The 22,151-nt window shown below is 39.1% G+C and overlaps 2 protein-coding genes across 2 annotated transcripts; both read left to right on the forward strand.

Moving 5' to 3' along the window:
- Window positions 1–4,005: 4,005 nt before the first annotated feature.
- LOC143876571 (geraniol 8-hydroxylase-like) lies at window positions 4,006–7,317 on the forward strand. Its single transcript, XM_077378280.1, has 3 exons — window positions 4,006–4,357; window positions 4,634–5,278; window positions 6,469–7,317. The coding sequence occupies exons 1-3, from the start codon at window positions 4,019–4,021 to the stop codon at window positions 7,096–7,098; spliced, it is 1,614 nt and encodes a 537-aa protein (XP_077234395.1). The 5' UTR covers window positions 4,006–4,018; the 3' UTR covers window positions 7,099–7,317.
- A 4,581-nt stretch (window positions 7,318–11,898) lies between these two features.
- Window positions 11,899–15,446, forward strand: LOC143877365 (flavonoid 3'-monooxygenase CYP75B137-like). The gene is made up of 3 exons (XM_077379376.1): window positions 11,899–12,481; window positions 12,746–13,390; window positions 14,578–15,446. Exons 1-3 carry the CDS (start codon window positions 12,146–12,148, stop codon window positions 15,205–15,207), a joined length of 1,611 nt encoding a protein of 536 aa, XP_077235491.1. The 5' UTR covers window positions 11,899–12,145; the 3' UTR covers window positions 15,208–15,446.
- Window positions 15,447–22,151: the final 6,705 nt, after the last annotated feature.

Genomic DNA, 22,151 nt, shown 5'->3' on the forward strand with positions numbered 1-22,151 from the left:
GCTCTGATACCACTATGTAGAATATAAGATCGAAAAATAATGCACAAGAAGAAGATAGAATAGAAGAGCTTTTCTGAATGAACAACCCAAGATAATGGACGTTTCCTTTTTGGTACAACACGTTTTTCAACCATCCTAATAACATATTTTTCAACCATCCTAAAAACATCCGAACTCTACTTGACTACCGGAACGGACAGACTCAGATTTCCTACAAAATAGCTTAAAAATAAAATCTAATTTGTAAAGACTTCTACCACCAAAAGAATTCTACTCTTCCTCCTACTTCTAGAACACCAAAGAAATTAGGACTAATTTGGGTTAGGTTTGGATGGGCCCCACAAGGTTACACCGTTTGAATTAATAATTCCAACAATATATATATATATATATATATATATATATATATATATATATATATATAGTTAAAATCAATTGATAGTCAAGTAGACGCACGTTCTAATCGCAGTCAAAATTTGCTTTTGCTTAGAAACATCAACCTTTTTTTTTTTTTTTTTTTGGGCCTCCTCATTGGAAGATTAGTAGTAGAATAGTAGACCAAAGTGAGCATCACATGGTGCGAAAAAAAAAGACCCACACCCCAGTTTCAAAAATGATGGGCGATGAAACTATAGTCAAAATCAATCTGCCAAAGTTTAATTTGGAGTAGACCAAAGTGAGCATATAAATATTCGGATTGTGTGTTGTGTGGGCCCTGATGTGTATCATTTTCATTTAAAAAAAAAGAATAATGGGTATCTAAGAGGCCCCTAAATGTTCTACCGTTAGAAACAGTCAAGGCGTTTTGGGGGTGTGAGGATCCTTAGTTACGTGTATCATTGTCGTCAAACTCTCATTCAATTTTCTTTCACTTCTTTAATCATATCTTTGGGTGTGGTCTATTTTCTTTGAGACACAAAGTGAAGACGCTAAAAAGAAAGGAATGTGAGAAGTTACTCGGAAGGGCGCTGGTGGGGGCGAGATAGCCTCATATACGACGTGAGACTCCCATATAATATTTGTCCGGCCTCTCAGCTCACGTTGCGTGACGAAAAAAAATACTCACACAATAATCACGAGCGATGGAAATCAAGTCACCATACTTTATCGCTATCAATGTCTATATAATCTTTAAAATTTCAAAGGAGCCTTCCAATCTATTGAGGTTTCGATGATTGTTGTTCCTCTTAAGGTGCCCAGAATTTGTCAATATTTTAACAGGTGTTCTACATTCGTAATATCAAACTTTCCGTAGTTTGACCTGCACATAGTGAATAAGGAAAAGTAGTTCCCGATTTCCATCCCGACTGGGTTCAACCCGACCCGACCTGATTTCCAATTCGGGTTGGGTTGGGTCGGGTTGACCCAATTTGATATGATACCAATTGTTGACCACCTCAACTCAAGCCGGGTTGTTTTGGATTTTGAGAACCAATAGTGAGTCACCAATAATCAGTTTTTAACTGACAATCGGTTCTCAAAATCCAAACCAAACAGGGACTAACAATTAACAGAGGGAAATGTTATCCGCACTACTATATTTTGATGATCACACTCCTCACTTTATTAAAGTACGGTATGGCCCGCACCATAGGATTGTCCAAACCGTCCATTGTGGACTGTGGAGACTATTTTAATGTTGAAAAAGAAAAACACATATACATAACTTCTTCAGATGGAACCCAAATTCGGGTTTCGGGTCGGGTCGGGTTGCCCGACAACCCAACCCGACCCGATTTCCAGTTCAGGTTGATTTTTCCCAACCCAACCCAACCCGATTTGCGAAAAAGCTTAACCTGACCCAACCCAAATTCGCGTTGAACCCGACCTGCGTGGGAACATCCAAGTAACAACGATGGTTTCAAATTATATATAGTGTTAATGTCCTCACTACCATATTTTATAATGGCACTACTCATCGTATTTTGATGATCGCACTCCTCACTTTATTAAAATGTACGGTATGGCCCGTACCATAGGATGTCCCAAACCGTCCATTAGATGGGCCACTGCCTACATAGGTTGTTCCCCAAAGATAATTTTCATAGGTTGATCTGAACCCTCCGATCTAAAGCGGGTTATATGTTGATCCAAACCGTCCATGTGATGGAACACGACATCAATCGATTGTGCCCGTAAAATCATTTCCATAGGTTGATCCTAGCCCTCCAATCTATTTAGGCTGATACTAGCCCTCCAATCGATAGAGGTTTCCATAATTGTTGTTCATCTTCAGGTGCCCGGAATCCGTCAATATTTTCCAAGGGTCCTGCATGAGTAATATAAAGTAGTTCTTTCATCATTGTCATATGTCTTTACCTCTTCTAGGTAGTTTTTTCCGTAATTGTCATAGATAGGTACCCGGGTGGGTACTTTTCGTTTGTAGATTACGATTTTACCTTCAAATAATTTCTCTAGAGATAGATGTTAGATATCAGAAAAGGGGTTAATGGTAAAAGAGTAATGCTGATGTGTAAATCGCAGATAAAAAGAAAAGAAATTCCTTTTGTCTCCGGCTATATTGTAGTGTGTGTGTGTATATATATATATATATATATATATATATATATTGAGAGAGAGAGAGAGAGAGAGAGAGAGAGAGAGAGAGCTTGTAAACAACAATCATTCAATTCAATGCACATGGTATAATTTGGTGCGATTGTTAGAGCGTATCTAATCTGTTTTGGACTCAGATAAACCAGAGTTTGCAGCATGTTGCGTGAAGACAAAAGACGTACCCCCTCAGTTTCAATATCAGGAGATGTGGGAGTCAGCAGAATTTAGTTGACCATATTGCTATCAATATTTGTATAAGCTTACAAATTTCTTTTCTCCCGTATTTCTTTTCTCCCTCTCACGGGAGAAAAGAAATTTCTATTCTTCCGTGGAGAATATTAAACTTAAAAAATTGAAGAGTCAAGCTAGTCGCAAAAAAAAATTACTTTAAAAAAGAGAGTGGAATTCTATGAAAACTTTAGTTGTGTTTTTAAGTAATTAAGCCCGAGAGAATATTAACAATCACTAAAAATCATGGATTGGCCTATTCATCAACTTGATGTTAAAAACGAATCTTTAGATGGATAGTACATCCTGTCTTTATTGACCAACCACTTAGTTTTATTAACCAGACACTACATGCTCTCCAAGCGCGCGCCTTGTTCCTTGCAGACAGGAACAAGAATATACAAAATCTATATTTGCTACTTGCCGGGCAATTTTGTGGAAAGTCATTTTGCGGCTCACATTTGCAGGAGAGAACAGCCACCTCAGATGATTTAAATGAATAGGACAAAATCTACTAAAAAACGACCTGTGTGGTTGTTCTCTACAGCAAAAACTGAGCCCCGAAATGGCTTACCTCATAATTGCCTAGGAAAACCCCTTTGAGTCATGTTTGCCAACCATGAATTTTCTTTCCAACAAATATTAGTTTATCACGTAGCGAGGGTGGGAAATGAAAAGATGAGATTGCATGACTGAGGAGGGGACAAGAAGTGCCTAAAAAATGTGGAAAAAATAAATTATACTTTGATTACAATTTTCCGAGGAGAGGATAAGACGTTGCTAAAAAGTATGAAGAAAATAAATTGGTATGAAGAAAATAAATTGTACTTTGATTACAAGTTTTTCTTTTCCTTGTTTTCAGCCTCTCTCTCTCTCTCTCTCTCTCTCTCTCTCTCTCTCTCTCTCTCTCTCTCTCTCTCTCTCTCTCTCTCCACTTGATGAACAGAATTCGATAGAAAAAAAATAGTGGCGGCCAAACATGGACTTAAGCATACTTAGTGCCAAAACTCTACGAATAAAATATTCCACAGATGGTTTAGAATAGTTAATCTTCAAACATCGGTCTGTATAAGTTGAGTAATATTTCCTCGGAGAAAAATCTGTCTCTTTTCTCTGCCGACGTCTCTGAAGGTTCCTTCCTTACGCCACTTGTCTCAATTAAAACTCTATATATACATCTCAAAATCGATCATCTTACACTACACACTTCTCTGAAGCTTACCTGCCTCTAACCATGGCATCTTCATCAGATCTAGCAATTACCATGCTTAGATCCACTACTTCTTCATGGTTATTTGAGGCAGCTAATAAGAAATCCGAAACAATAGTCTTGTTTTCCCTTGCAGTATTCGCCATTACATGGTACTCATGGATGGTCAAGAAATCAAGCAAGGGCAAGTTTCCATTACCGCCGGGCCCACGAGGCTTGCCCTTGCTTGGATACCTTCCCTTTCTCACAAATGATCTCCATCACTGCTTTGGAAAACTATCTCAAACCTACGGCCCGATCATGAAGCTCCGACTCGGAAGCAAGCTCTGCATCGTAGTGAGCTCCCCGGCCTTAGCCAAAGAGGTAATCTGAAACAACCAATTAATCCAGAAGATTAAGATGTTAGAGATGGTGTTATTTAATCATTTATATTTTTATACTTCAACACTCCCCCTCACGTATGGCTCCTCTTTTTATTTTATTTTTTAATGTTAAAGAGTTGTTGGGTTTTGAAACCAGAAAAGACCTGCCGTAAGGCAATGACTCTGATACCATGTGAAACAACCAATTTCTCCAAAAGCTTAAGCTATTAGAGATGATGATAGAGATGATATTATTTAATCATTTATACTTGAACAGGTAATGAGAGAGCAGGACCCAACTTTCGCCAACCGTGATGTGCCAGTGGCAGCCCTGGCCATGAATTATAACGGGAAAGACATTGGGTGGGCCCCTAATGGGCCCCACTTGCGCCTTTTACGTAGGGTATGTAGCCGTGAGTTGATGAGCAACAAAAGCTTAGATTCCGTTTACCACCTTCGCCGCCATGAAGTCCGTCAGATGGTTAGGGACGTCCATTCCTCGATCAACGCCTCTATTGATCTCTCTGAGTTAACGTTTCTAACGGTGCTAAACGTGCTGACGAGCACGGTGTGGGGTGGGACCCTAGACGGGGAAGGGAGGCGTACTATAGCAGCCGAGTTTCGGGAGTGGACCCAGAGTGCGATGGCTCTTTGTGCGAAACCCAATGTTTCGGATCTTTTTCCGGTTTTGGCCCGATTCGATATACAAAAGGTGGTGAGGGAAATGAATAAGTTGGCGGAGTGGATGGACAAGGTGTTTGATACCATCATTGGCCAAAGGAGGGAGATGGATAGCGTGGAAAAGGAAAAGAAAGGGAACAAAGAAGAGAGCAAGGATTTTCTGAAATTGCTTTTGGAGTTGACCGACGAAGGTGATCGGAAAACGCCTTTTACCGTAACGGACCTCAAGGCTTTGTTACTGGTAATTAATCTCTCTCTTATTTTAGAATAATCAGTTCTAAGACACATGCGGAATAGGTAATTTTATGATAAAGATACATAACCTACAATTACAAGGTGCTAAGTAGTTATATTCGTGCAAGAAAATTACCAATAGAGCCGGGGGTATATCATACTGAAATTAAACTTCTCATTGAATATTGTTTTAAATAACCAAATTAAGTGAATGAACATTCCCGCTCATGTCAAGAAAAAAAGATAAAAGGGAGACGATATTTTCACCCCTTCTGCAGTACGCATTCGCCCCCTTATAATGTGAACAGTGGGCAACTTTAACACTTGTTCACGTCAAATCACGTTAAAAGGGGGAGAATGCCTACTGCTGAGGGGTGAAAATATCTGGCGATGATTTTTTTTCACCCCCTTGGATTATGCGCTCCACTTTGTAGCGTGATTTGACGTCGAAAAGCGTTAAAGGAGACACCCACAATACAAGTTACAAGGGGTGGGCCCATAATCCTACTTGGGGGCGAAAAAATCACCTGATTGATCGAGTAGAGTCATCCTCGTATTATTTCTCCTAAATTTATGACAGAATTTTTCGTAAAGTACAGTGGAGCCCATTTCATAAGATGATTCCAACCGTTCATTTCATGGCTGCAAGCGTAAATAGGTTGTACAACATAAATCACGTCCTTAGGGATGACATTAACCCTTCGATCTGTAGAGGACTGCAAATTTTAGAAACCGCTATGATAGGACAGTTAAGATCGAGGTAAAACCTATTCACGTTGTAGGTCATTAAATGAACGGTTTGGATCGTCATATGAATTGGGGCCCACTGCACTTTATACTAGACTTCTCAGTGCACGCAAGGTATAAAATCTCTATATGAGCTCCTAAATATAAGCTTATTTTTCTAAATAAGACACCATAAAAATCATAGAAGGATAGTTAAGCATGTGTTAACTTAAGGTTTGAATCTAGCTCTGTCTACTATGGCTTTTCCAAATATTCTCGAGATATATTATTTGATCTATTCGCAATGTTTTAAAGTTCAGAACAGAGAATAACAAATCCAATTATTTGGAGAATTTCATGACTATCCTGAAAGATGTTGTGTGTTAAACCACATTAGGCCATATTAAATATCTTCTAAACAATGAGACCTTAAATTTATTGAAATTATTGACTCATTGACACTATGAACAGGACATGATGGTGGCTGGAACCGATACAACATCAACAATGGTGGCGTGGGCCATGGGCGAGCTGCTGAGGCATCCTCACGAAATGAAAAAAGTCCAAGAGGAATTAGAACAAGTAGTTGGAATAAATAACGTAGTGGAAGAGCCTGATTTGCCTAAACTCCGTTATTTGGATGCGGTCTTGAAGGAAACCCACCGCTTACACCCTGCACTCCCTCTCTTAGTCTCTCGAAGCCCAAGTGAAACATGTGTTGTGGGTGGATTTACAGTCCCCAAAGGATGCCAAGTCATGGTGAATGCGTGGGCAATACAAAGAGACCCTAAGGTTTGGAGCAACCCCTTAGAGTTCAAACCAGAGAGGTTTTTAACTGAAGAATACAGCAAATGTGAAATCAGGGGAACTGATTATCGTTATGTACCGTTTGGGTCCGGGAGAAGGATATGTGTAGGACTCCCCTTGGCCGAGAGGATGCTTCCTTTTGTAGTAGCTTCACTTGTGCATTCGTTCGAGTGGAGGTGGCCAGAGGGGACTAACTACGAATTTGCAGAGAAATTTGGGATTGTTACTAAACAAGCCGTGCCTCTGGTTGCCATTCCCTCACCAAGATTATCCAACCCAGAGCTCTATGCTTAACAATTCTGAATTGGGTTGTTATATGTATAAAGTTGAGTGTGTCCCTGTTGGACCTCTAAGGTTCGCTTTGTGTCGTCTGTGTCTTGTTTTCTAGTATGCTTTGGAATAAAGTTTACCATTTAGTGACCTTATATCAGAGGGATGTATTCACGTTGGGCATAAACGTATGTAACAGGTTTCGGTCTGCCTCAACCGTATATACTATGAACATAGAATAAAGCTGCATAATATTACAATTTGAGGCTATTTGCTTTTTGGTTGAGCAAATTATTCCTGCAACTTAAATGAATCAATGCTTAAGTGCATCTTAGAAGTGATTGTATGCTTGCATGAAGGGATTAACTTGGATGTTGTGGTTGAAAATTGTAAATCAATATCAATGTGGTGTTTTAGGGTACTTAGTATGTGTGGAAAAGCTAAGTGTCTTTTGTGTTTTCTAAAGTCCTTAATGTCTAGGCTAGAATATCAAAGAGTCAATGTAGATTTCCTATGATGTTGCTTGGGATTCCTCACTCATGGGGACTACAACAAAGAGGATAATTTATTTGTTATTTTCGGAGTGTCTTGACTCTTGAGTATATAAATATGTAGTCATTGCTGTAGATATTGTAAACTTTAAAAGAGCTTTAAGAGAAAGCTTAGCGAGAAGCTTCAAGGGAGAAGTGTAGAGATATTAAGGGAAAAGAGGAAAGAACACCAAATCTATTGTAAGTTATTTTGATTTATATAGAAGTCTTTTTATTTTGCTGGAGCTCTACACGGGCCCTTTGGCCATGGAACTCAATGGACCTAGATGGTCCATCCTAATCCAAACCTAAACAGACAGGATCTAGGCACATTACTAGGATCCATGGACACGTCTCACATCCCTATCATAGGATTTGAAATTATTTCCAATTGACAACTAACAAATACCCGTAGGACAGTACCAAATCCAATTTTATTATAATATTTACAAAAATATATAGCCTCTATTTTCTATAACTTTAAACAATATTTCAGGGTATTTTAGTAAAAATATGCCTTATACGCTGGAAAAAATGGAAGATGCCGAAAAAATGAAAAAGAAGAGGAAGAAGAAGAATCAAAGTCAGAAAAATGAAAGACACTTGAAAAAAAAAAGAAAAAAAAGAGGAAGAAGAAGAAATGAAAGTTCAGGACGTGTTGGTGAGATTTAGTGTCGACTCGACAAAATGTGGGGTAGAGTCAGTTAAATGTGGGGTTGACTCGATGAAAGTTAGGGTCAATTCGGTGAAAGTTGGGGACATGTCTCCAAAAAGTCAAGTTCATTTTCTTGACAGGAACCCACATTTTACCCTGCGAACCCCAAATTTCACCATTTTTACACTGCATCGATTTCTTGAACCAGATTTTTTGTATTAAAGCTCTTTTTCAATGTCGATTCAATTCATTTCTTGAAAGACCGGTGTAAAAGAATGGTGTGACATGACTTACTATTCAAGAGGTCAACGGTTGACGTCGGAGCTCTCTCGACGGAGGTCACTTGAAACGTAGTGGTGTCTTCATTAGGAAGGTGAAAGCGAGGGCCGGAGAAAACATTGGTGTCTTCATCAAGAAGGCGAAAACAAGGGCTGGAGAAAATGCTTCGGTGTCTTCATCAAGAAAGCAAAGATGAGGGCCGTATAAAACGCAACGGTGTCTTCGTCGGGAAGGCAAGAATGGGGCCGGAGAATCATCCAAAATGTGAAAAATGATGAAGAAAAAATGTAAAACAGCATTGAAGGGTATTTTCCTATTTCTTCCCGCACGCAATTCTGACGTGAATTCAAAATTCGGAGTCAGGTGCCTGTCATTTTAGAAATAAAACAGATATTCTGGATCCCTTTTCCATTCTAATAAATAATCTATTTAGAATGAATAATGATATGGAAACCGATTTGGGGACCAAAAGTAGAAGTGAACAAAATAGCCTCTCAACACATTAGCAATCTTTCCCTTGATTTTTGGGGTTTTTCTCCTTAAAAATGGCAAAGCTACCCCTCCCATGCCATGTGGCATGTGGGGATTTCTTAGGTTGAACTCTCGGTTCCACTCGCTGTCTCCATAGCAGCACTCATTCGGGATAGATGGTAAGTAACACCCCTCACCCCGGGCGAATAAAACCCCAGTGGAAAGGTATTCAGGTTATGTGACCCCGGGGTATCATATTTTTAACAAATTTCTTTGTTTTTTTAAATATTAAAGGGAATCTAATAGGCCTTAAATGTTTAAGCAATTTATGGGGAGAAATGCTAGACTGACAGGGCCCTTTTACCCGGTTTTCGCAAGGGCGCCTGTCTAGAAATCCTCTTGTTTTCTTGATGCATAAGCTGAGATCGATCCTCCGGCCTCAAGGTTGAGAACCAAAGCCTCAACCACTGAGCTACAGGCCGAACCCCCTAATGTTTAAGCACTGCCATTAGAAACAGTCAAGGCGTCTTCGGGCTGTGATGATCCTAATGTGTATCATTGTTGACAAACTGTCATTTTAATTCAGTTCTTAATCACATTTTGATGTGATCTAATTGCTCTCCGACGAAGTGGAAAAACGAAAAGAAAAGAAAAAAGGAATTTGAGAACTGAGAACGTACTGGGAAGGGCGTTGGGCCGATATAGTCACTGTACTACGTGAGACGCGCATCCTAATCAGTCATATTTTCTTGCTTGCTATCGTCAACCATTCTATTTTTGGCTCTTCATTTGGTGCGATCGTTACAGCATATCTAATCTGTTTTGGACTATTAGAAGACCAGAGTGAGCAGCACGTTGTGCAAAGTCAAAAGACGCACCCCAGTTCCAATAATCAGGACCCGTGAAATAAACAGAATTAATGGGCCCATTTGGATGCCCAGAAGAATTTGATTTGGATTTCTCATGTTTGTAGCCCTTTTTGCACTGTGATTTGGATCCGGATCAAATCCTTCAATTTCCAAACTAGCTACTGACAGTGAAAGAAAGCAAATTTACAAATATAAGTTTTGGAAATAAGAAATTGGAAATCCACAGATCTAGCAGTTTCCTTCACCCTCTTGGCTTCTCAACCTCTCCCCTCCACTAGGAATTATCCCCTTCTTCTTCTTCTTCTTCTCTCTCTCTCTCTCTCTCTCCATGAGCTGGCAGATCTATTCATTTTGTATTCAAAACACAATTTCAAATCCAAATTCAAAATATGAGATATCAAAACGAGCCCTTATTTAACTCGTATAGGAAATCCCAGATAATATAGAACGCTATCAATATTTATATAACCTTAGAAAACGAGCCCTTATTTAACTCTTATAGGAAATCCCATATAATATAGAACGCAATCAATATTTATATAACCTTAGAAATGTCGCAAGGGTGAACAGAAACTTTTTTTCCTCTGTGAAGAAAAGTTTAATCTTAAAAATTGCAAATTCAAAGTTAGTTGAGAAAAAATACATTAAAAAAGGTAGTGGTTCTCTGAAAACTTTGATCTTGTTATTAAGTTATTAAGCCCGGGAGCATATCAACAATCATCAATAGTCACAGTTTGGCCTATCCATCAACTGACATTAAAAATGTATTTTTAGATGGACATTACACGGTCTTTATTGATCAACTAGTTGGATTTATTGATCAAACACTGCGTTCTTGTTAGGCGGCTTGTTCGTTGCCGTGATGTGCAAATATGATAAATCTATATTTGCTAGGCAATTTTGCGGAAAGAGATTTTGATGCGCACATTTGCAGGAGAGAACGACCACCTCAAGTTTTCGGGTTGTGTAGGCCCTGTCAAACGAATATGATTTTCCTTTGTATTCTTTTGATCATCTCGATCGCCAGGGTCATCCCGAGTCTATTTTCATATATAAATCCCGAGTCTCTTTTCATATAATTATTTGCTATTAAAAAAAACTACTAAGAATGACCCATTGCGGCTGTTCTCTCCTGCAAAAGTTAGCCGCGAAATGGCTTTCGGCAAAATTGACTAGCAAATCCCTTCTATATAGTTTTCTTTTGATATTCTTTTAGGCCATACTTGGCAACCATGAATTTTCTTTCCATGGAATATTAGTTTATGAGGAAATTGCCGATGGGGGACACAAAAAAACTAGAATTGCCAACGGGGACACAATTTTGAAAAAATGTTAGAGAGGGACGAAATGGGGGTTATCAAGTCTCTAGAAGTGGGTTATCAACCCTCTAAATGGGGTCATCAAACTCTCAAAAGGGGGTTATCAACCCTCTTTAACAATTTTTCAAATTTTTGTCCCCCTTTGGCAATTCCAGCTTTTTTTTGTCCCCCCATTGGCAATTTACCCTTAGTTTGTAAAGTGGTGAGATAGGTCTAGGGAATGTGGGAGATGAAAGGACTCGATTGCATGACTCCAAAGAGGATAAGATATGACAAAAAGTATGGAAAAAATAAATTGTATTTTTTATTAGAGTTTTTCTTTTCCTTGTTTTCATCCTTTTCTCACCCTCTCCTCACTCACGCCCTCTCTGGTCCCCCCTCTCGCACCCTACCTAGCAATATCTCTCACCACTTGATAAACATAATTCCAATGCGAAAAAAAATTTCATGGCAGACAAACATGGCATAGCTAAACTACACTTAATGCCAAAACTATATAATTAAAATATTCTACAGATAGTTTAGAACAATCTTCAAACACCGGGTCTAAATTGTATACTTCTTTTTATTAAGTATTCCCTCTGGGAAAAAATGTCTCCTTTCCCTGCCGCCTTTTTTGAAGGTTCCCACTTCACGCCACTTGTCTCAATTAAAATTCTATATATACATCTCAAAATCATCTTACACTCGGCACTTCTAAGAAGCATGGCACCTTCATCAGAGCTAGAGACCAAGCTCAAATCCACTAGGCTCTCCTAATTCACACCATCGCCTCCCTTTCTCCCACGCTACCTATTTTTAATTGTATTTTTAAAATAAAAGGAAAAACAAATTCTATTTTCTCTGCCCCTTTCTTTGAAGGTTCCCTCCTCACCCCACTTGTCTCAATGAATTAAAACTCTATATATACATCTCGAAATCATCTTACAGTCCATACTTTTAAGAATCATGGCATCTTTATCAGAGCTAGAGACCAAGCTTAAATCCACTATCTCTTCATGGCTATCCCAAGTAGCCAATCAGAAAGCCGAAACAATACTCTTGTTTTCCCTTGCACTATTCGCCATTGCATGGTACACATGGTTGGCCAAAAAATCCAGCAAGGGCAAGTTTCCATTACCCCCGGGCCCACGTGGCTTGCCATTACTTGGATACCTTCCATTTCTCACAAGCGATCTCCACCACTGCTTTGGAAAACTCTCCCAAACCTATGGCCCGATCATGAAGCTCAGACTCGGTAGCAAGCTCTGCATCGTCGTGAGCTCCCCGGCCTTAGCCAAAGAGGTAATGTGAAACAACCAATTACTCCAAAAGCTTAATTAAGCTGTTAGAGATGGTGTTATTTAATCATTGATACTTAACACTCCCCTCACGTGTGACCCCTCTTTTTCTTTGGGTTGAACATGGATTTTTAATATTAATGAGTTGTTGGGTTTTGAACCTAGGAAGGACATGCCATGAGGCAATGGCTCTGATACCATGTAAAACAACCAGTTACACTAAAAGATTAAGCTATACGGTGTTATTTAATCATTTATACTTCAACAGGTAATGAGAGAGCAGGACCCAACTTTTGCCAACCGTGACGTGCCAGTTGCAGCCTTGGCCATGAATTATAACGGGAAAGACATTGGGTGGGCCCCTAACGGGCCCCACTTGCGCCTTCTACGTAGGGTGTGTAGCCGTGACTTGATGAGCAACAAAAGCCTAGACTCCGTTTACCACCTCCGCCGGCAGGAAGTTCGTCAGATGGTGAGGGATGTACATTCCTCGATCAACGGCCCGGTTGACCTATCTGAGTTAACGTTTCTAACGGTGCTCAATGTGCTAACGAGCACGGTGTGGGGTGGGACCCTCGACGGGGAGGGGAGGCGTACGATAGCCGCCGAGTTTCGGGAGTGGACTCAGGATGCCATGGCTCTTTGTGCGAAACCTAATATCTCGGATCTTTTTCCTGTTTTGGCGCGGTTCGATATACAAAGGGTGGTGAGGGAAATGAATAAGTTGGCCGAGTGGATGGACAAGGTCTTCGATACCATCATTGGCCAAAGGAGGGAGATGGATAGCAAGGAAGGGGAGAAGAAAGGGAATAAAGAAGAAAGCAAGGATTTCCTGAAATTGCTTTTGGAGTTGACGGAGGACGGTGACCGGAAAACGCCTTTCACTGTAACGGACCTCAAGGCTTTGTTACTGGTAATTAATCATTCTCTCTCTTCTTTTAGAATAATCAGTTCTAAGACATATGCCGAATAGGCATATCACTCAAGCTCGCCATGCGGGAGCAAAATTAAATTTTAAAATTTATAAGGTATTTAGTATGGTTTTAGATATAACCATATTAAGTGAATGAACGTTCCGACTCGTTTCAAAAAAAAAAAAAAAAAATTGATCAAATCATTGTACGTAGGCATCCGATTGGATAATTTCTACGCGCGCCCATCAAAGGTACGTGAGTCATTATCTGTATAAATTACCAGTTTTGATGGACAGGACAGACGACTGAACAGTTAGAAAGTTTCTTTGATGACCATTTGGATAAGTTTTGGGTCTCAAAATGTCTCACAAGGTCACGTCGTGTATGTGAAACCAAGACCGAGGAAACTCAGAAGACTTTGGAAAATCCAAAAAAGTCAATTTTACGTTCCTTAAAACACAATTTAACTCACTTTTGATGGATCATATATGATGTCTACGTGCATCGTCCAGTATTTCCAGAATGTACAGTAGAGCCCAATTCATAAGATGATACCAACCGTTCATTTGATGGGCCGCAATACACATAGGCTCTACCCCATAAATCATCTCCATAGGATTATCTGAATCCTTCGATCTGTAGAGGACTGCACATTATAGATACCTCTATATATCGGATGGTTTAGATCATACCTATGGAGATGATTTACGGGGTACAACCTATTTACGTTGAAACCCATCAAATGAATGGTTTGGATTATCCTATGAAGTGGAATCCACTGTCCTTATGAAAAATATTAGACCTCACGTGCACACAGCATATAAAATCTCAGGTATGAGCTCTTAAATATATACTTATTTTTCTAAATAAGACACTACAAAAAGCAAAGAAAGATAGTTAAGCATGCGTTTATTTGATTAAGGTCTGAGTTTAGCTTTGTCTACAATGGCTTTTCTAATAATTCTCGAGAATATTTGAATTATTCACAATTTTTCAAATCAGGTTTAAATCAGAGAATAACAAATTCTGAAACCTTTCATGAATTTTTCAATTATTTAGAGAATTTCATAACTCCTCTGAATGATGTTCCATGTTCATAAACCAAAGGCAATATTAAATATTTTAATTTAAACAATGACATCTTGAATTTAATGGAAGTATATTGTCTCACTGACTCTTTTAACAGGACATGATGGTGGCCGGAACTGATACAACATCAACAATGGTGGCGTGGGCCATGGGCGAGTTGCTGAGGCATCCTCAAGAGATGAAAAAAGTCCAAGAGGAATTAGAACAAGTAGTTGGAATGAATAACGTAGTAGAAGAGCCTGATTTGCCCAAACTCCGTTATTTGGATGCAGTCTTGAAGGAAACTCACCGTTTACACCCTGCACTCCCTCTCTTAGTCTCTCGTAGTCCAAGTGAAACATGTGTTGTGGGTGGATTTACAGTCCCCAAAGGGTGCCAAGTCATGGTTAACGCGTGGGCAATACAAAGAGACCCTAAGGTTTGGAGCAACCCCTTAGAGTTCAAACCAGAGAGGTTTTTAACTGAAGAATACAGCAAATGTGAAATCAGGGGAACTGATTATCGTTATGTACCGTTTGGGTCCGGGAGAAGGATATGTGTAGGACTCCCCTTGGCTGAGAGGATGCTTCCTTTTGTAGTAGCTTCTCTCGTTCATTCCTTCGAGTGGAGGTGGCCAGAGGGGACTAACTACGAATTTGCAGAGAAATTTGGGATTGTTACGAAGCAAGCCGTGCCTCTGGTTGCCATTCCTTCACCAAGATTATCCAACCCAGAGCTCTATGCCTAACAAATTAATCTGAATTGGGTTATTCCATGTATAACTGCTGGTGCTCTAAGGTTGGCTTTGTGTCGTCTGTGTCTTGTTTTCTAGTATGATTTGGAATAAAGTTTACCATTTAGTGACCTTATACCAGAGGGATGTATTCACGTTGGGCATATACATATGTAACAGGTTTCGGTCTGCCTCAACCGATCAATATATTATGAACGTATAATAAAGCTGCATAATATTACAATTTGAGGCTATTTGATTTTTGGTTGACCAAATTGTTCCTGCAAGTCAAATGAACTAATGCTTAAGTGCATCTTAGAAATGATTGTATGCTTGCATGAAGGGATTAACTTGGATGTTGGTTGCAAATTGTGAATCAATGTGGTCTTTTAGGGTAGTTATTATGTGTGGAAAATCTAAGTGTCTTTTGTGTTTTCTATAGTTCTTAGTGTCTTTTGTCTAGGCTAGAATATCAAAGATTCAATGTAGATTTCCTATGATCTTTATTGGGGTTCCTAGAAGACTAATGGGGACTACAACAAAGTGGTTAATTTATTTGCTATTTTATGAGTGTCTTGAGTATGGAGTCATTGCTCTAGAGATTGTAAACCTAAAAAGAGCTTTAAGAGAAAGGTTAGGGAGAAGCTTAAAGGGAGAAGAAGTGTAGAGATATTAAGGGAAAGGAGGAAAGAACAATAAGTCTATTGTAAGTTAAAAATTGACTAGAGAACCTTCTATAGTCCGCCGACCAAAAACACAGTGGGCCCTCGTTGTTTGGATGATCCAAAGCATTCATATGATGGGCCCTGACATAGATAGGGTGTGCCTAAAAAAAAAGCTCCCTAGGATCATCCTAACCCTTAGATAAGGTGTGTTCACAAATCGAAGGGTTAGGATGATCCTATGGAGCTGATTTTTTGGGTACACCCTATCTATGTCAGGGCCCATCAAATGAATGCTTTGGATCATCCAAACAACGGGGGTTCACTGTGGTTTTAACCTCCACTGTCCATTTCTAATATCCACAGATTGAAGGGTTAGGATGATCCTATGGAGATGATTTTTTTGGGAACACCCTACCTGTGTGTATGTCTTTTTATTTTGGTGGATCTCTACACGGGCCCTTTGGCTGTGGATCTCTCAACTTCCATTACCTTGCTCTTATGATCACAAACGTACGGCATTATTGATCCATTCAAAATTGACCAATAGTTGTAATAGCATTTGAGGTGTTTTAAAGAACCCGAAGTGATCTTATGCTCGCATGAAATGTTCATTATCTTTCTTTGCCTGGCTACTACTTGGTACGGCTGTCAATGGACCTAGATGGTCCGATGGACCATCCTAATCCAAACCTAAACAGATAGGATCTAGGCATATTACTAGGATCCATGGACACAATTCAGATCCCTGTCATAGGATCTGAAATTATTTCCAATTGACAACTAACAAATACCTGTAGGACAGTCCCAAATCCAATTTTATTATACTATTTTACAAAAATATATAGCCTCTATTTTTTTATTACTTAAAATAATATTTCAGGGTATTTTTAGTAAAAATATGCCATATATATCTTTTACAATTCCTATTTTCAGTATTTTGTCACTCAACTCTCTCAAGTCTTGAACCACCCTCTTCTCTTCCTTCTCTAACCATACATTGATACTTTTAATCGCGTACCATGTAAGCAGGACCTACCAGGACACTCTAATGGACTGAACGATATTAAATGGATCATGACGGAGACACCGGAAGTAGGATCCAAAGAACACTCCGATTCTGATCTAAACAATAATGGATTTGAACGGATTGTGGCTAAGACATAGGTGGATCTGATCCGATGTGGATCCGTGCACTCCTATTGCTTTGGAAGAACTTGAACTCTTATAAATTACTGGAGTTATCTCTATTACTGGAGTAATCTCTTGACCTAAGTAATCAGTAAAGTGTATGAGGGTAAGTATTGCATCTCGCCCCTATTGAAAAAATCTGCTGATGATACGAAATCATCTGATTCAGAGAATGATGACCCAAGATCAAGCCTACAACGAAGCCAATTTTTTTCACTCCTCAGATAGTAAAGACAATCTAACAGAAACAGAGGATCCAGAGTCATCCGCTTAGAATGAGTCAGGGAGAGACATATAGCCTAGGCAAGAAGCCCTGATGTTTTGCATTCATGACTAATTTCTCTTCGACAACGACATAACAGTAAAAAAACAAAGAACAAGGAATGTGAAGGTCGTTGGGGCGAGCTATCACAATACGGCGTGACAGTAGTGTGACACAGCATATTTGTTTTTGCTTGTAAACATCACACCTTTTATTTATTTTTAGCAAATGGCCGGCCGCCCGGTAGGGTGCACTTGTCAGATCATCTCTTATCCTCATTGGACTATTAGAAGACGAGATGTTTTGCATTCATGACTATTGTCATTTTATTTCAGTTCTTACTCGCAGAGCATCTCTTATCCTCATTGGACTATTAGAAGACCAACTAGGGCAAAGACAAAAGACGCACCTCAGTTTCAAATATCACCAGCGCTAAAGTCAGCAGACCTTTTTTTTTTTTGGGTAACGAAGGGTTCCCTACAAATGCGCGCAATCACCGGAAACCACGCGCATCGGGTAAGAAGGGGGGATTCGAACGCTCGTCGCTCGGGAGCAAACCCATGACTTTACGCCAGAGAGCCACACCCTTCCGGGTTAAAGTCAGCAGACTTTATTTAATATATACGCCCCGTTGAAAATTTTGCAAGGGACAATAGAAATTTCTATTATTCTGTAAACATAATTTTAACCTAAAAAATCGAAAAGTCAATCTACTTGCCAAAAATTACATTAGAAAAAAAAAGAGACTTGAATTCTCTGAAGACTTTAGTCTTGTTATGAGTCTCTGAGAGTATAGAAACAATTCAGGATTAATTAGCAACAATTCCGGGCTTGAAAATGTATTCTTAGATGGACACTTATACTCTGTCTTTATAGATAAAACACTTGGATTTATTGATCAAATATCGCGTTTTTGCTATGCCCGGTGGTCCACTTTTGAGGGAGAGATAGTCACCTCATATGAATTAAATGAATCAGGCAAAACCTACTAAAATGTGACCCTGTCTGGCTGTTCTCTCCTGCAAAAGTGACCCTACAAATGGCTTTGCGAAAGTGACCCTTTAGATAGTTTTCATTCTATAGTCTTTTAGGACATGTTCGGCAACCATGAATTTTCTTTCCATGGAATGCAGTTTATCAAGTGGTGAGAGAAGGCCAAGGAGGGTGGGAAGTGTAAAGACTAGAGATTGCATGATCTCATAGAAGTTAAGAAGTTGCTAAAAAGTAGGGAAAAAATAAGTTATATTTGGATTAGAGTTTTTACTTTTCTTGTTTTCAGCCTTTACAAGGAATATCCATGTCAAAAGACTCCAATTTTTTATTTGATTTACAAGGAATATTTTCTAGATAGGATAAAAATCTTCAAATCATGAAAAATCAAAATTCCTCAAGTCATGAAATTGTAGACACCCTATTTTGACCGGACCCAAGTTCGCATTGTTAGTGCAAAACCCTACCAAATCAATGAATTAGGACTCCAAATTTCATCATAAGCTAGGTTGGGATTCCACCAGGGTCCCTGCAAAATTTCGTCGAGATCCGAGCTCATTCACCCAGTGAACGAACCGGGACTAGTGTCGCAGTGCAAGTTCAAAAAGAGGGGTGAATTATCCTGACGAGGTCCGAGTTGGGGGCAGATAGGACATGATAGTGTCGCGCGCTCATCAAATTTTAGCGCGAACTGCCCTCTTCATCAAGCAGTAGTGCCGTTATCAATTTTCTTATTTTCTTATAAAAACGAAAAATAAGAGGGATTTTCATTTTTTCGCAGAGAGAGAGAGAGAGAGAGAGAGAGAGAGAGAGAGAGGATTTCTAGATCTTCTTCTCTGGCCAACTTGCCGGATCTCCAGTTGTTCACTCCACAACACAATTTCTTCATCTTCTTTATCTCTATCTATATCACAAACACCACCCAATTTTGATCCATAAACCCTAGATCTACTCCCTTCTCCTTAGATCCATCTCAAATCTCCATTGATTCCGACGGTTTTGCAGTAATCCGCTCATCTACTTCGGCTAACCTTTAATTTTCTCCGAGATCCATCATTTTTCTATAAATCTGCCCCTGTAAATCTTGATTTCCTAATCCTAGTCTCTCCTCCATCTTATCCAGCTAGATCTTGATCGGAATCCGAGCAAATGCTATCACCAGCAAGGTTCAGCTTAAAATTTGAGATCCGTATCATCATGCTTTAAATCTGATGATCTATAGTTCAGATCTAGTAAGTTACAATAAAGATCCAAGAAGTTTTGCTGAAAATTGACAAGATCCAAGGGTTTCGAGTTCAGATTAGAGCATCGCTTGTGATATCTGTTCATGTGACTGGAAATCAAAGGTCAGATCTGAATTTGAACGTTTATTCATTTGCTGAGGTAATTTTACACGTTTTTTTTAGAAGTTTCTATCTTATGATATGCTTATGGTGATGTTGTAGATGCGTTTTTACAAAGTTTCATCGATTGAGATCAGTTTGATAATATACGATTGTGATTTACAGTAGTTTCTATGTTAACTCTTGGTAAGTTTTCCTAGGTATGTAGTCTGATGATTTTTTTTATGGTATATGCAAGTTTTGGTTGTTTAGACATTTGCATAGCAAAATAGCTGAGATTTTAGCTCTCAAGTGTGAATGATTTTGGGTTTCGATCTCATCAAAGATTCAACCTTACATTTAAAGCTATTGATTCCTGGAATGCATAGTCTGTTTGGTGTTTCTTAATTTATCTAATTGATGATGTTCAGATATCATATTCTTCTGATCAAGATAGCACAATTGACTCATAATGAACATGATTAAATCTATCAGGTAGTTATGCCTTTAATGATTAGAGTTGTTGTTTATTTATGTAATATGTTTCTTGCTTTCGGTCCCTGTTACTGGATTTTAGATGTTGTGAAAAAAAAATGTGTTGCCTTGTGTGGTTTGAAGTTCATTTTTCCTTACTTATTGAAATAGTAATTGGGTCCTGTGGACCCCGATCCGAGATAGGCATGCGAGGGAACGGGTCCCTAACACCATCCTCTGGATCATCCACGTGTGAAGGAGAGCTCTACCAAGGAACTCTCAAAACGGATGCCACCCTCATAGCATAGCACGAGTAGCGATATAAAATAAAGAGATATGTCTCGATCCGGAACCGAGGTTCGAAACCGAGACATACCTGAAATAAACTCAGAGTCGCCATCCATGGATATGCCATGGAACCCTAAAATCAAATCCTCTGTGCAATGGATAACCAGAAATATATATGGGTTCGTGCCTGGTTACGAATGGGGAAGGTCTGAGAGCACCCCCGATTCGTCCGAGTGCAAGCACTTGGTCTCTTATGCCATTTATTATTAACTTCAAAGAAGTTTGGATAAAAATCATCTGAAATGGGAACAATCCTCAAGAATCGTCTACCTAAGCATGCATTTCCTGAGGATAAAGATAATAAACACATAAAATAAAAATGAAAAATGTGCCACCTAAGCACAGCTAGGTTATGAGTGACAAACCTAAAGGGTGTCTAAGTTCTGATGTGCAAACACATGCAAGCCACAGCAAAAGGTATAGGATCAGTACGAGAAAGTAAGAAAACACATCAAAACATATAATAACAACATAATAAATCCTAAGACTCTAAATTATTAGCCCGAGTCTTCGGATGGTCTGGTATTCATCCAAAGAAGCCTACGTATCCCCGCCTCCACGAGAATCAAGGCAACGTAGTTCTTCGCACCTATTCTAAGCTAGGATGCCTAAGACACCTAGACCTCTATCCTAGACTCGATCTAAAAGACCGGACCAATTATTAAAGTTTATTGTACGATTATTTAAATTCCAGTGAATTATGGATTTTAGGACACCCTATATGCCCTAACTAAATGCAGATTAGCCCTAGGCTAATGCGGGTGATTCTTACAACCTATGTGTAACTAGGCTGTATTTCCTAAGGAAAACCAAGGGTGGACTAGCGTATCCTACTCTAGTCATCAGTCGGCGATGTGAATTGCCAACTGACCGGACGGAGGCGCTCCTATAACTCTAGGACAAACCCCTAACTCTAAAACAATCACACAACAAACAAACAAACAAACAACCTATCAAAAGACACAACCTAACTCTAAAACTCTCTATCTAGGAGAAACTCCTAACTCTAGAGGAAGATCTTTTGAAAATGAAGGTTTTAAAAGTTGCTTATTCGAAAAGATTTAAAATGCTATCTACAAAAGTTTGGCTGGACTTGGGATATAAATCCCAAGCTGCACTACGTACCTCGTGGAAGAGGATCAAGCCAACGTAGTTCGAAACGAACTCTCCTAACTAATACTTCTAAAACACTCAACACTTTATGCTTTTTTAAGATTTTTCGAATGTTTTTGAGTTTTAAAATATTTAATGTTTTGGGATTTTTAAATGTTTTAATATGTTTTTGGATTTTAATTGTTTTCACCCTTTTAGTCAAAGACTTAAGGGAAATACACAAAGCGAAACCCTAAGGCTAAACCTTAGGGCAAATAGGGGAAACCCCTAAACAAATAACACCATCAAAAGCAAAGGTAAACGAATCAGAGATTCTCTAATAACACTCTTAAAAGGACAAATGAGTCAAAGACTCTCTAATAAAATCACCCAAAGGACGAATGAGTCAAAGACTCTCTGAAAGAAACGGAAACACGATTCAAAGATACTCTAAGAGAGAAAACAACGAGTGAAAGACTCCACTGACAACAACTAAAGGATATACGAGTCAAAGACTCTCTAAAAGATGGAAATACGAGCCAAAGACTCCAAAAACACCGACTAAAGGATATACGAGTCAAAGACTCTCTAAGAGGTAGAAACACGAGTCAAAGACTC

This window comes from Tasmannia lanceolata, unplaced genomic scaffold, assembly GCF_043159265.1.
Source record: "Tasmannia lanceolata isolate RefF3 unplaced genomic scaffold, GAP_Taslan_0.1 ptg000005l, whole genome shotgun sequence".
Classification (NCBI taxonomy): Eukaryota; Viridiplantae; Streptophyta; class Magnoliopsida; order Canellales; family Winteraceae; genus Tasmannia; species Tasmannia lanceolata.

Coding starts and splice junctions, on each gene's coding strand:
- LOC143876571 (XM_077378280.1), top strand. CDS start 4,019: ATGGCATCTTCATCAGATCTAGCAATTACCATGCTTAGATCCACTACT. Junction 4,358..4,633: donor CCCCGGCCTTAGCCAAAGAG/GTAATCTGAAAC, acceptor ATACTTGAACAG/GTAATGAGAGAGCAGGACCC. Junction 5,279..6,468: donor ACCTCAAGGCTTTGTTACTG/GTAATTAATCTC, acceptor CACTATGAACAG/GACATGATGGTGGCTGGAAC.
- LOC143877365 (XM_077379376.1), top strand. CDS start 12,146: ATGGCATCTTTATCAGAGCTAGAGACCAAGCTTAAATCCACTATCTCT. Junction 12,482..12,745: donor CCCCGGCCTTAGCCAAAGAG/GTAATGTGAAAC, acceptor ATACTTCAACAG/GTAATGAGAGAGCAGGACCC. Junction 13,391..14,577: donor ACCTCAAGGCTTTGTTACTG/GTAATTAATCAT, acceptor CTCTTTTAACAG/GACATGATGGTGGCCGGAAC.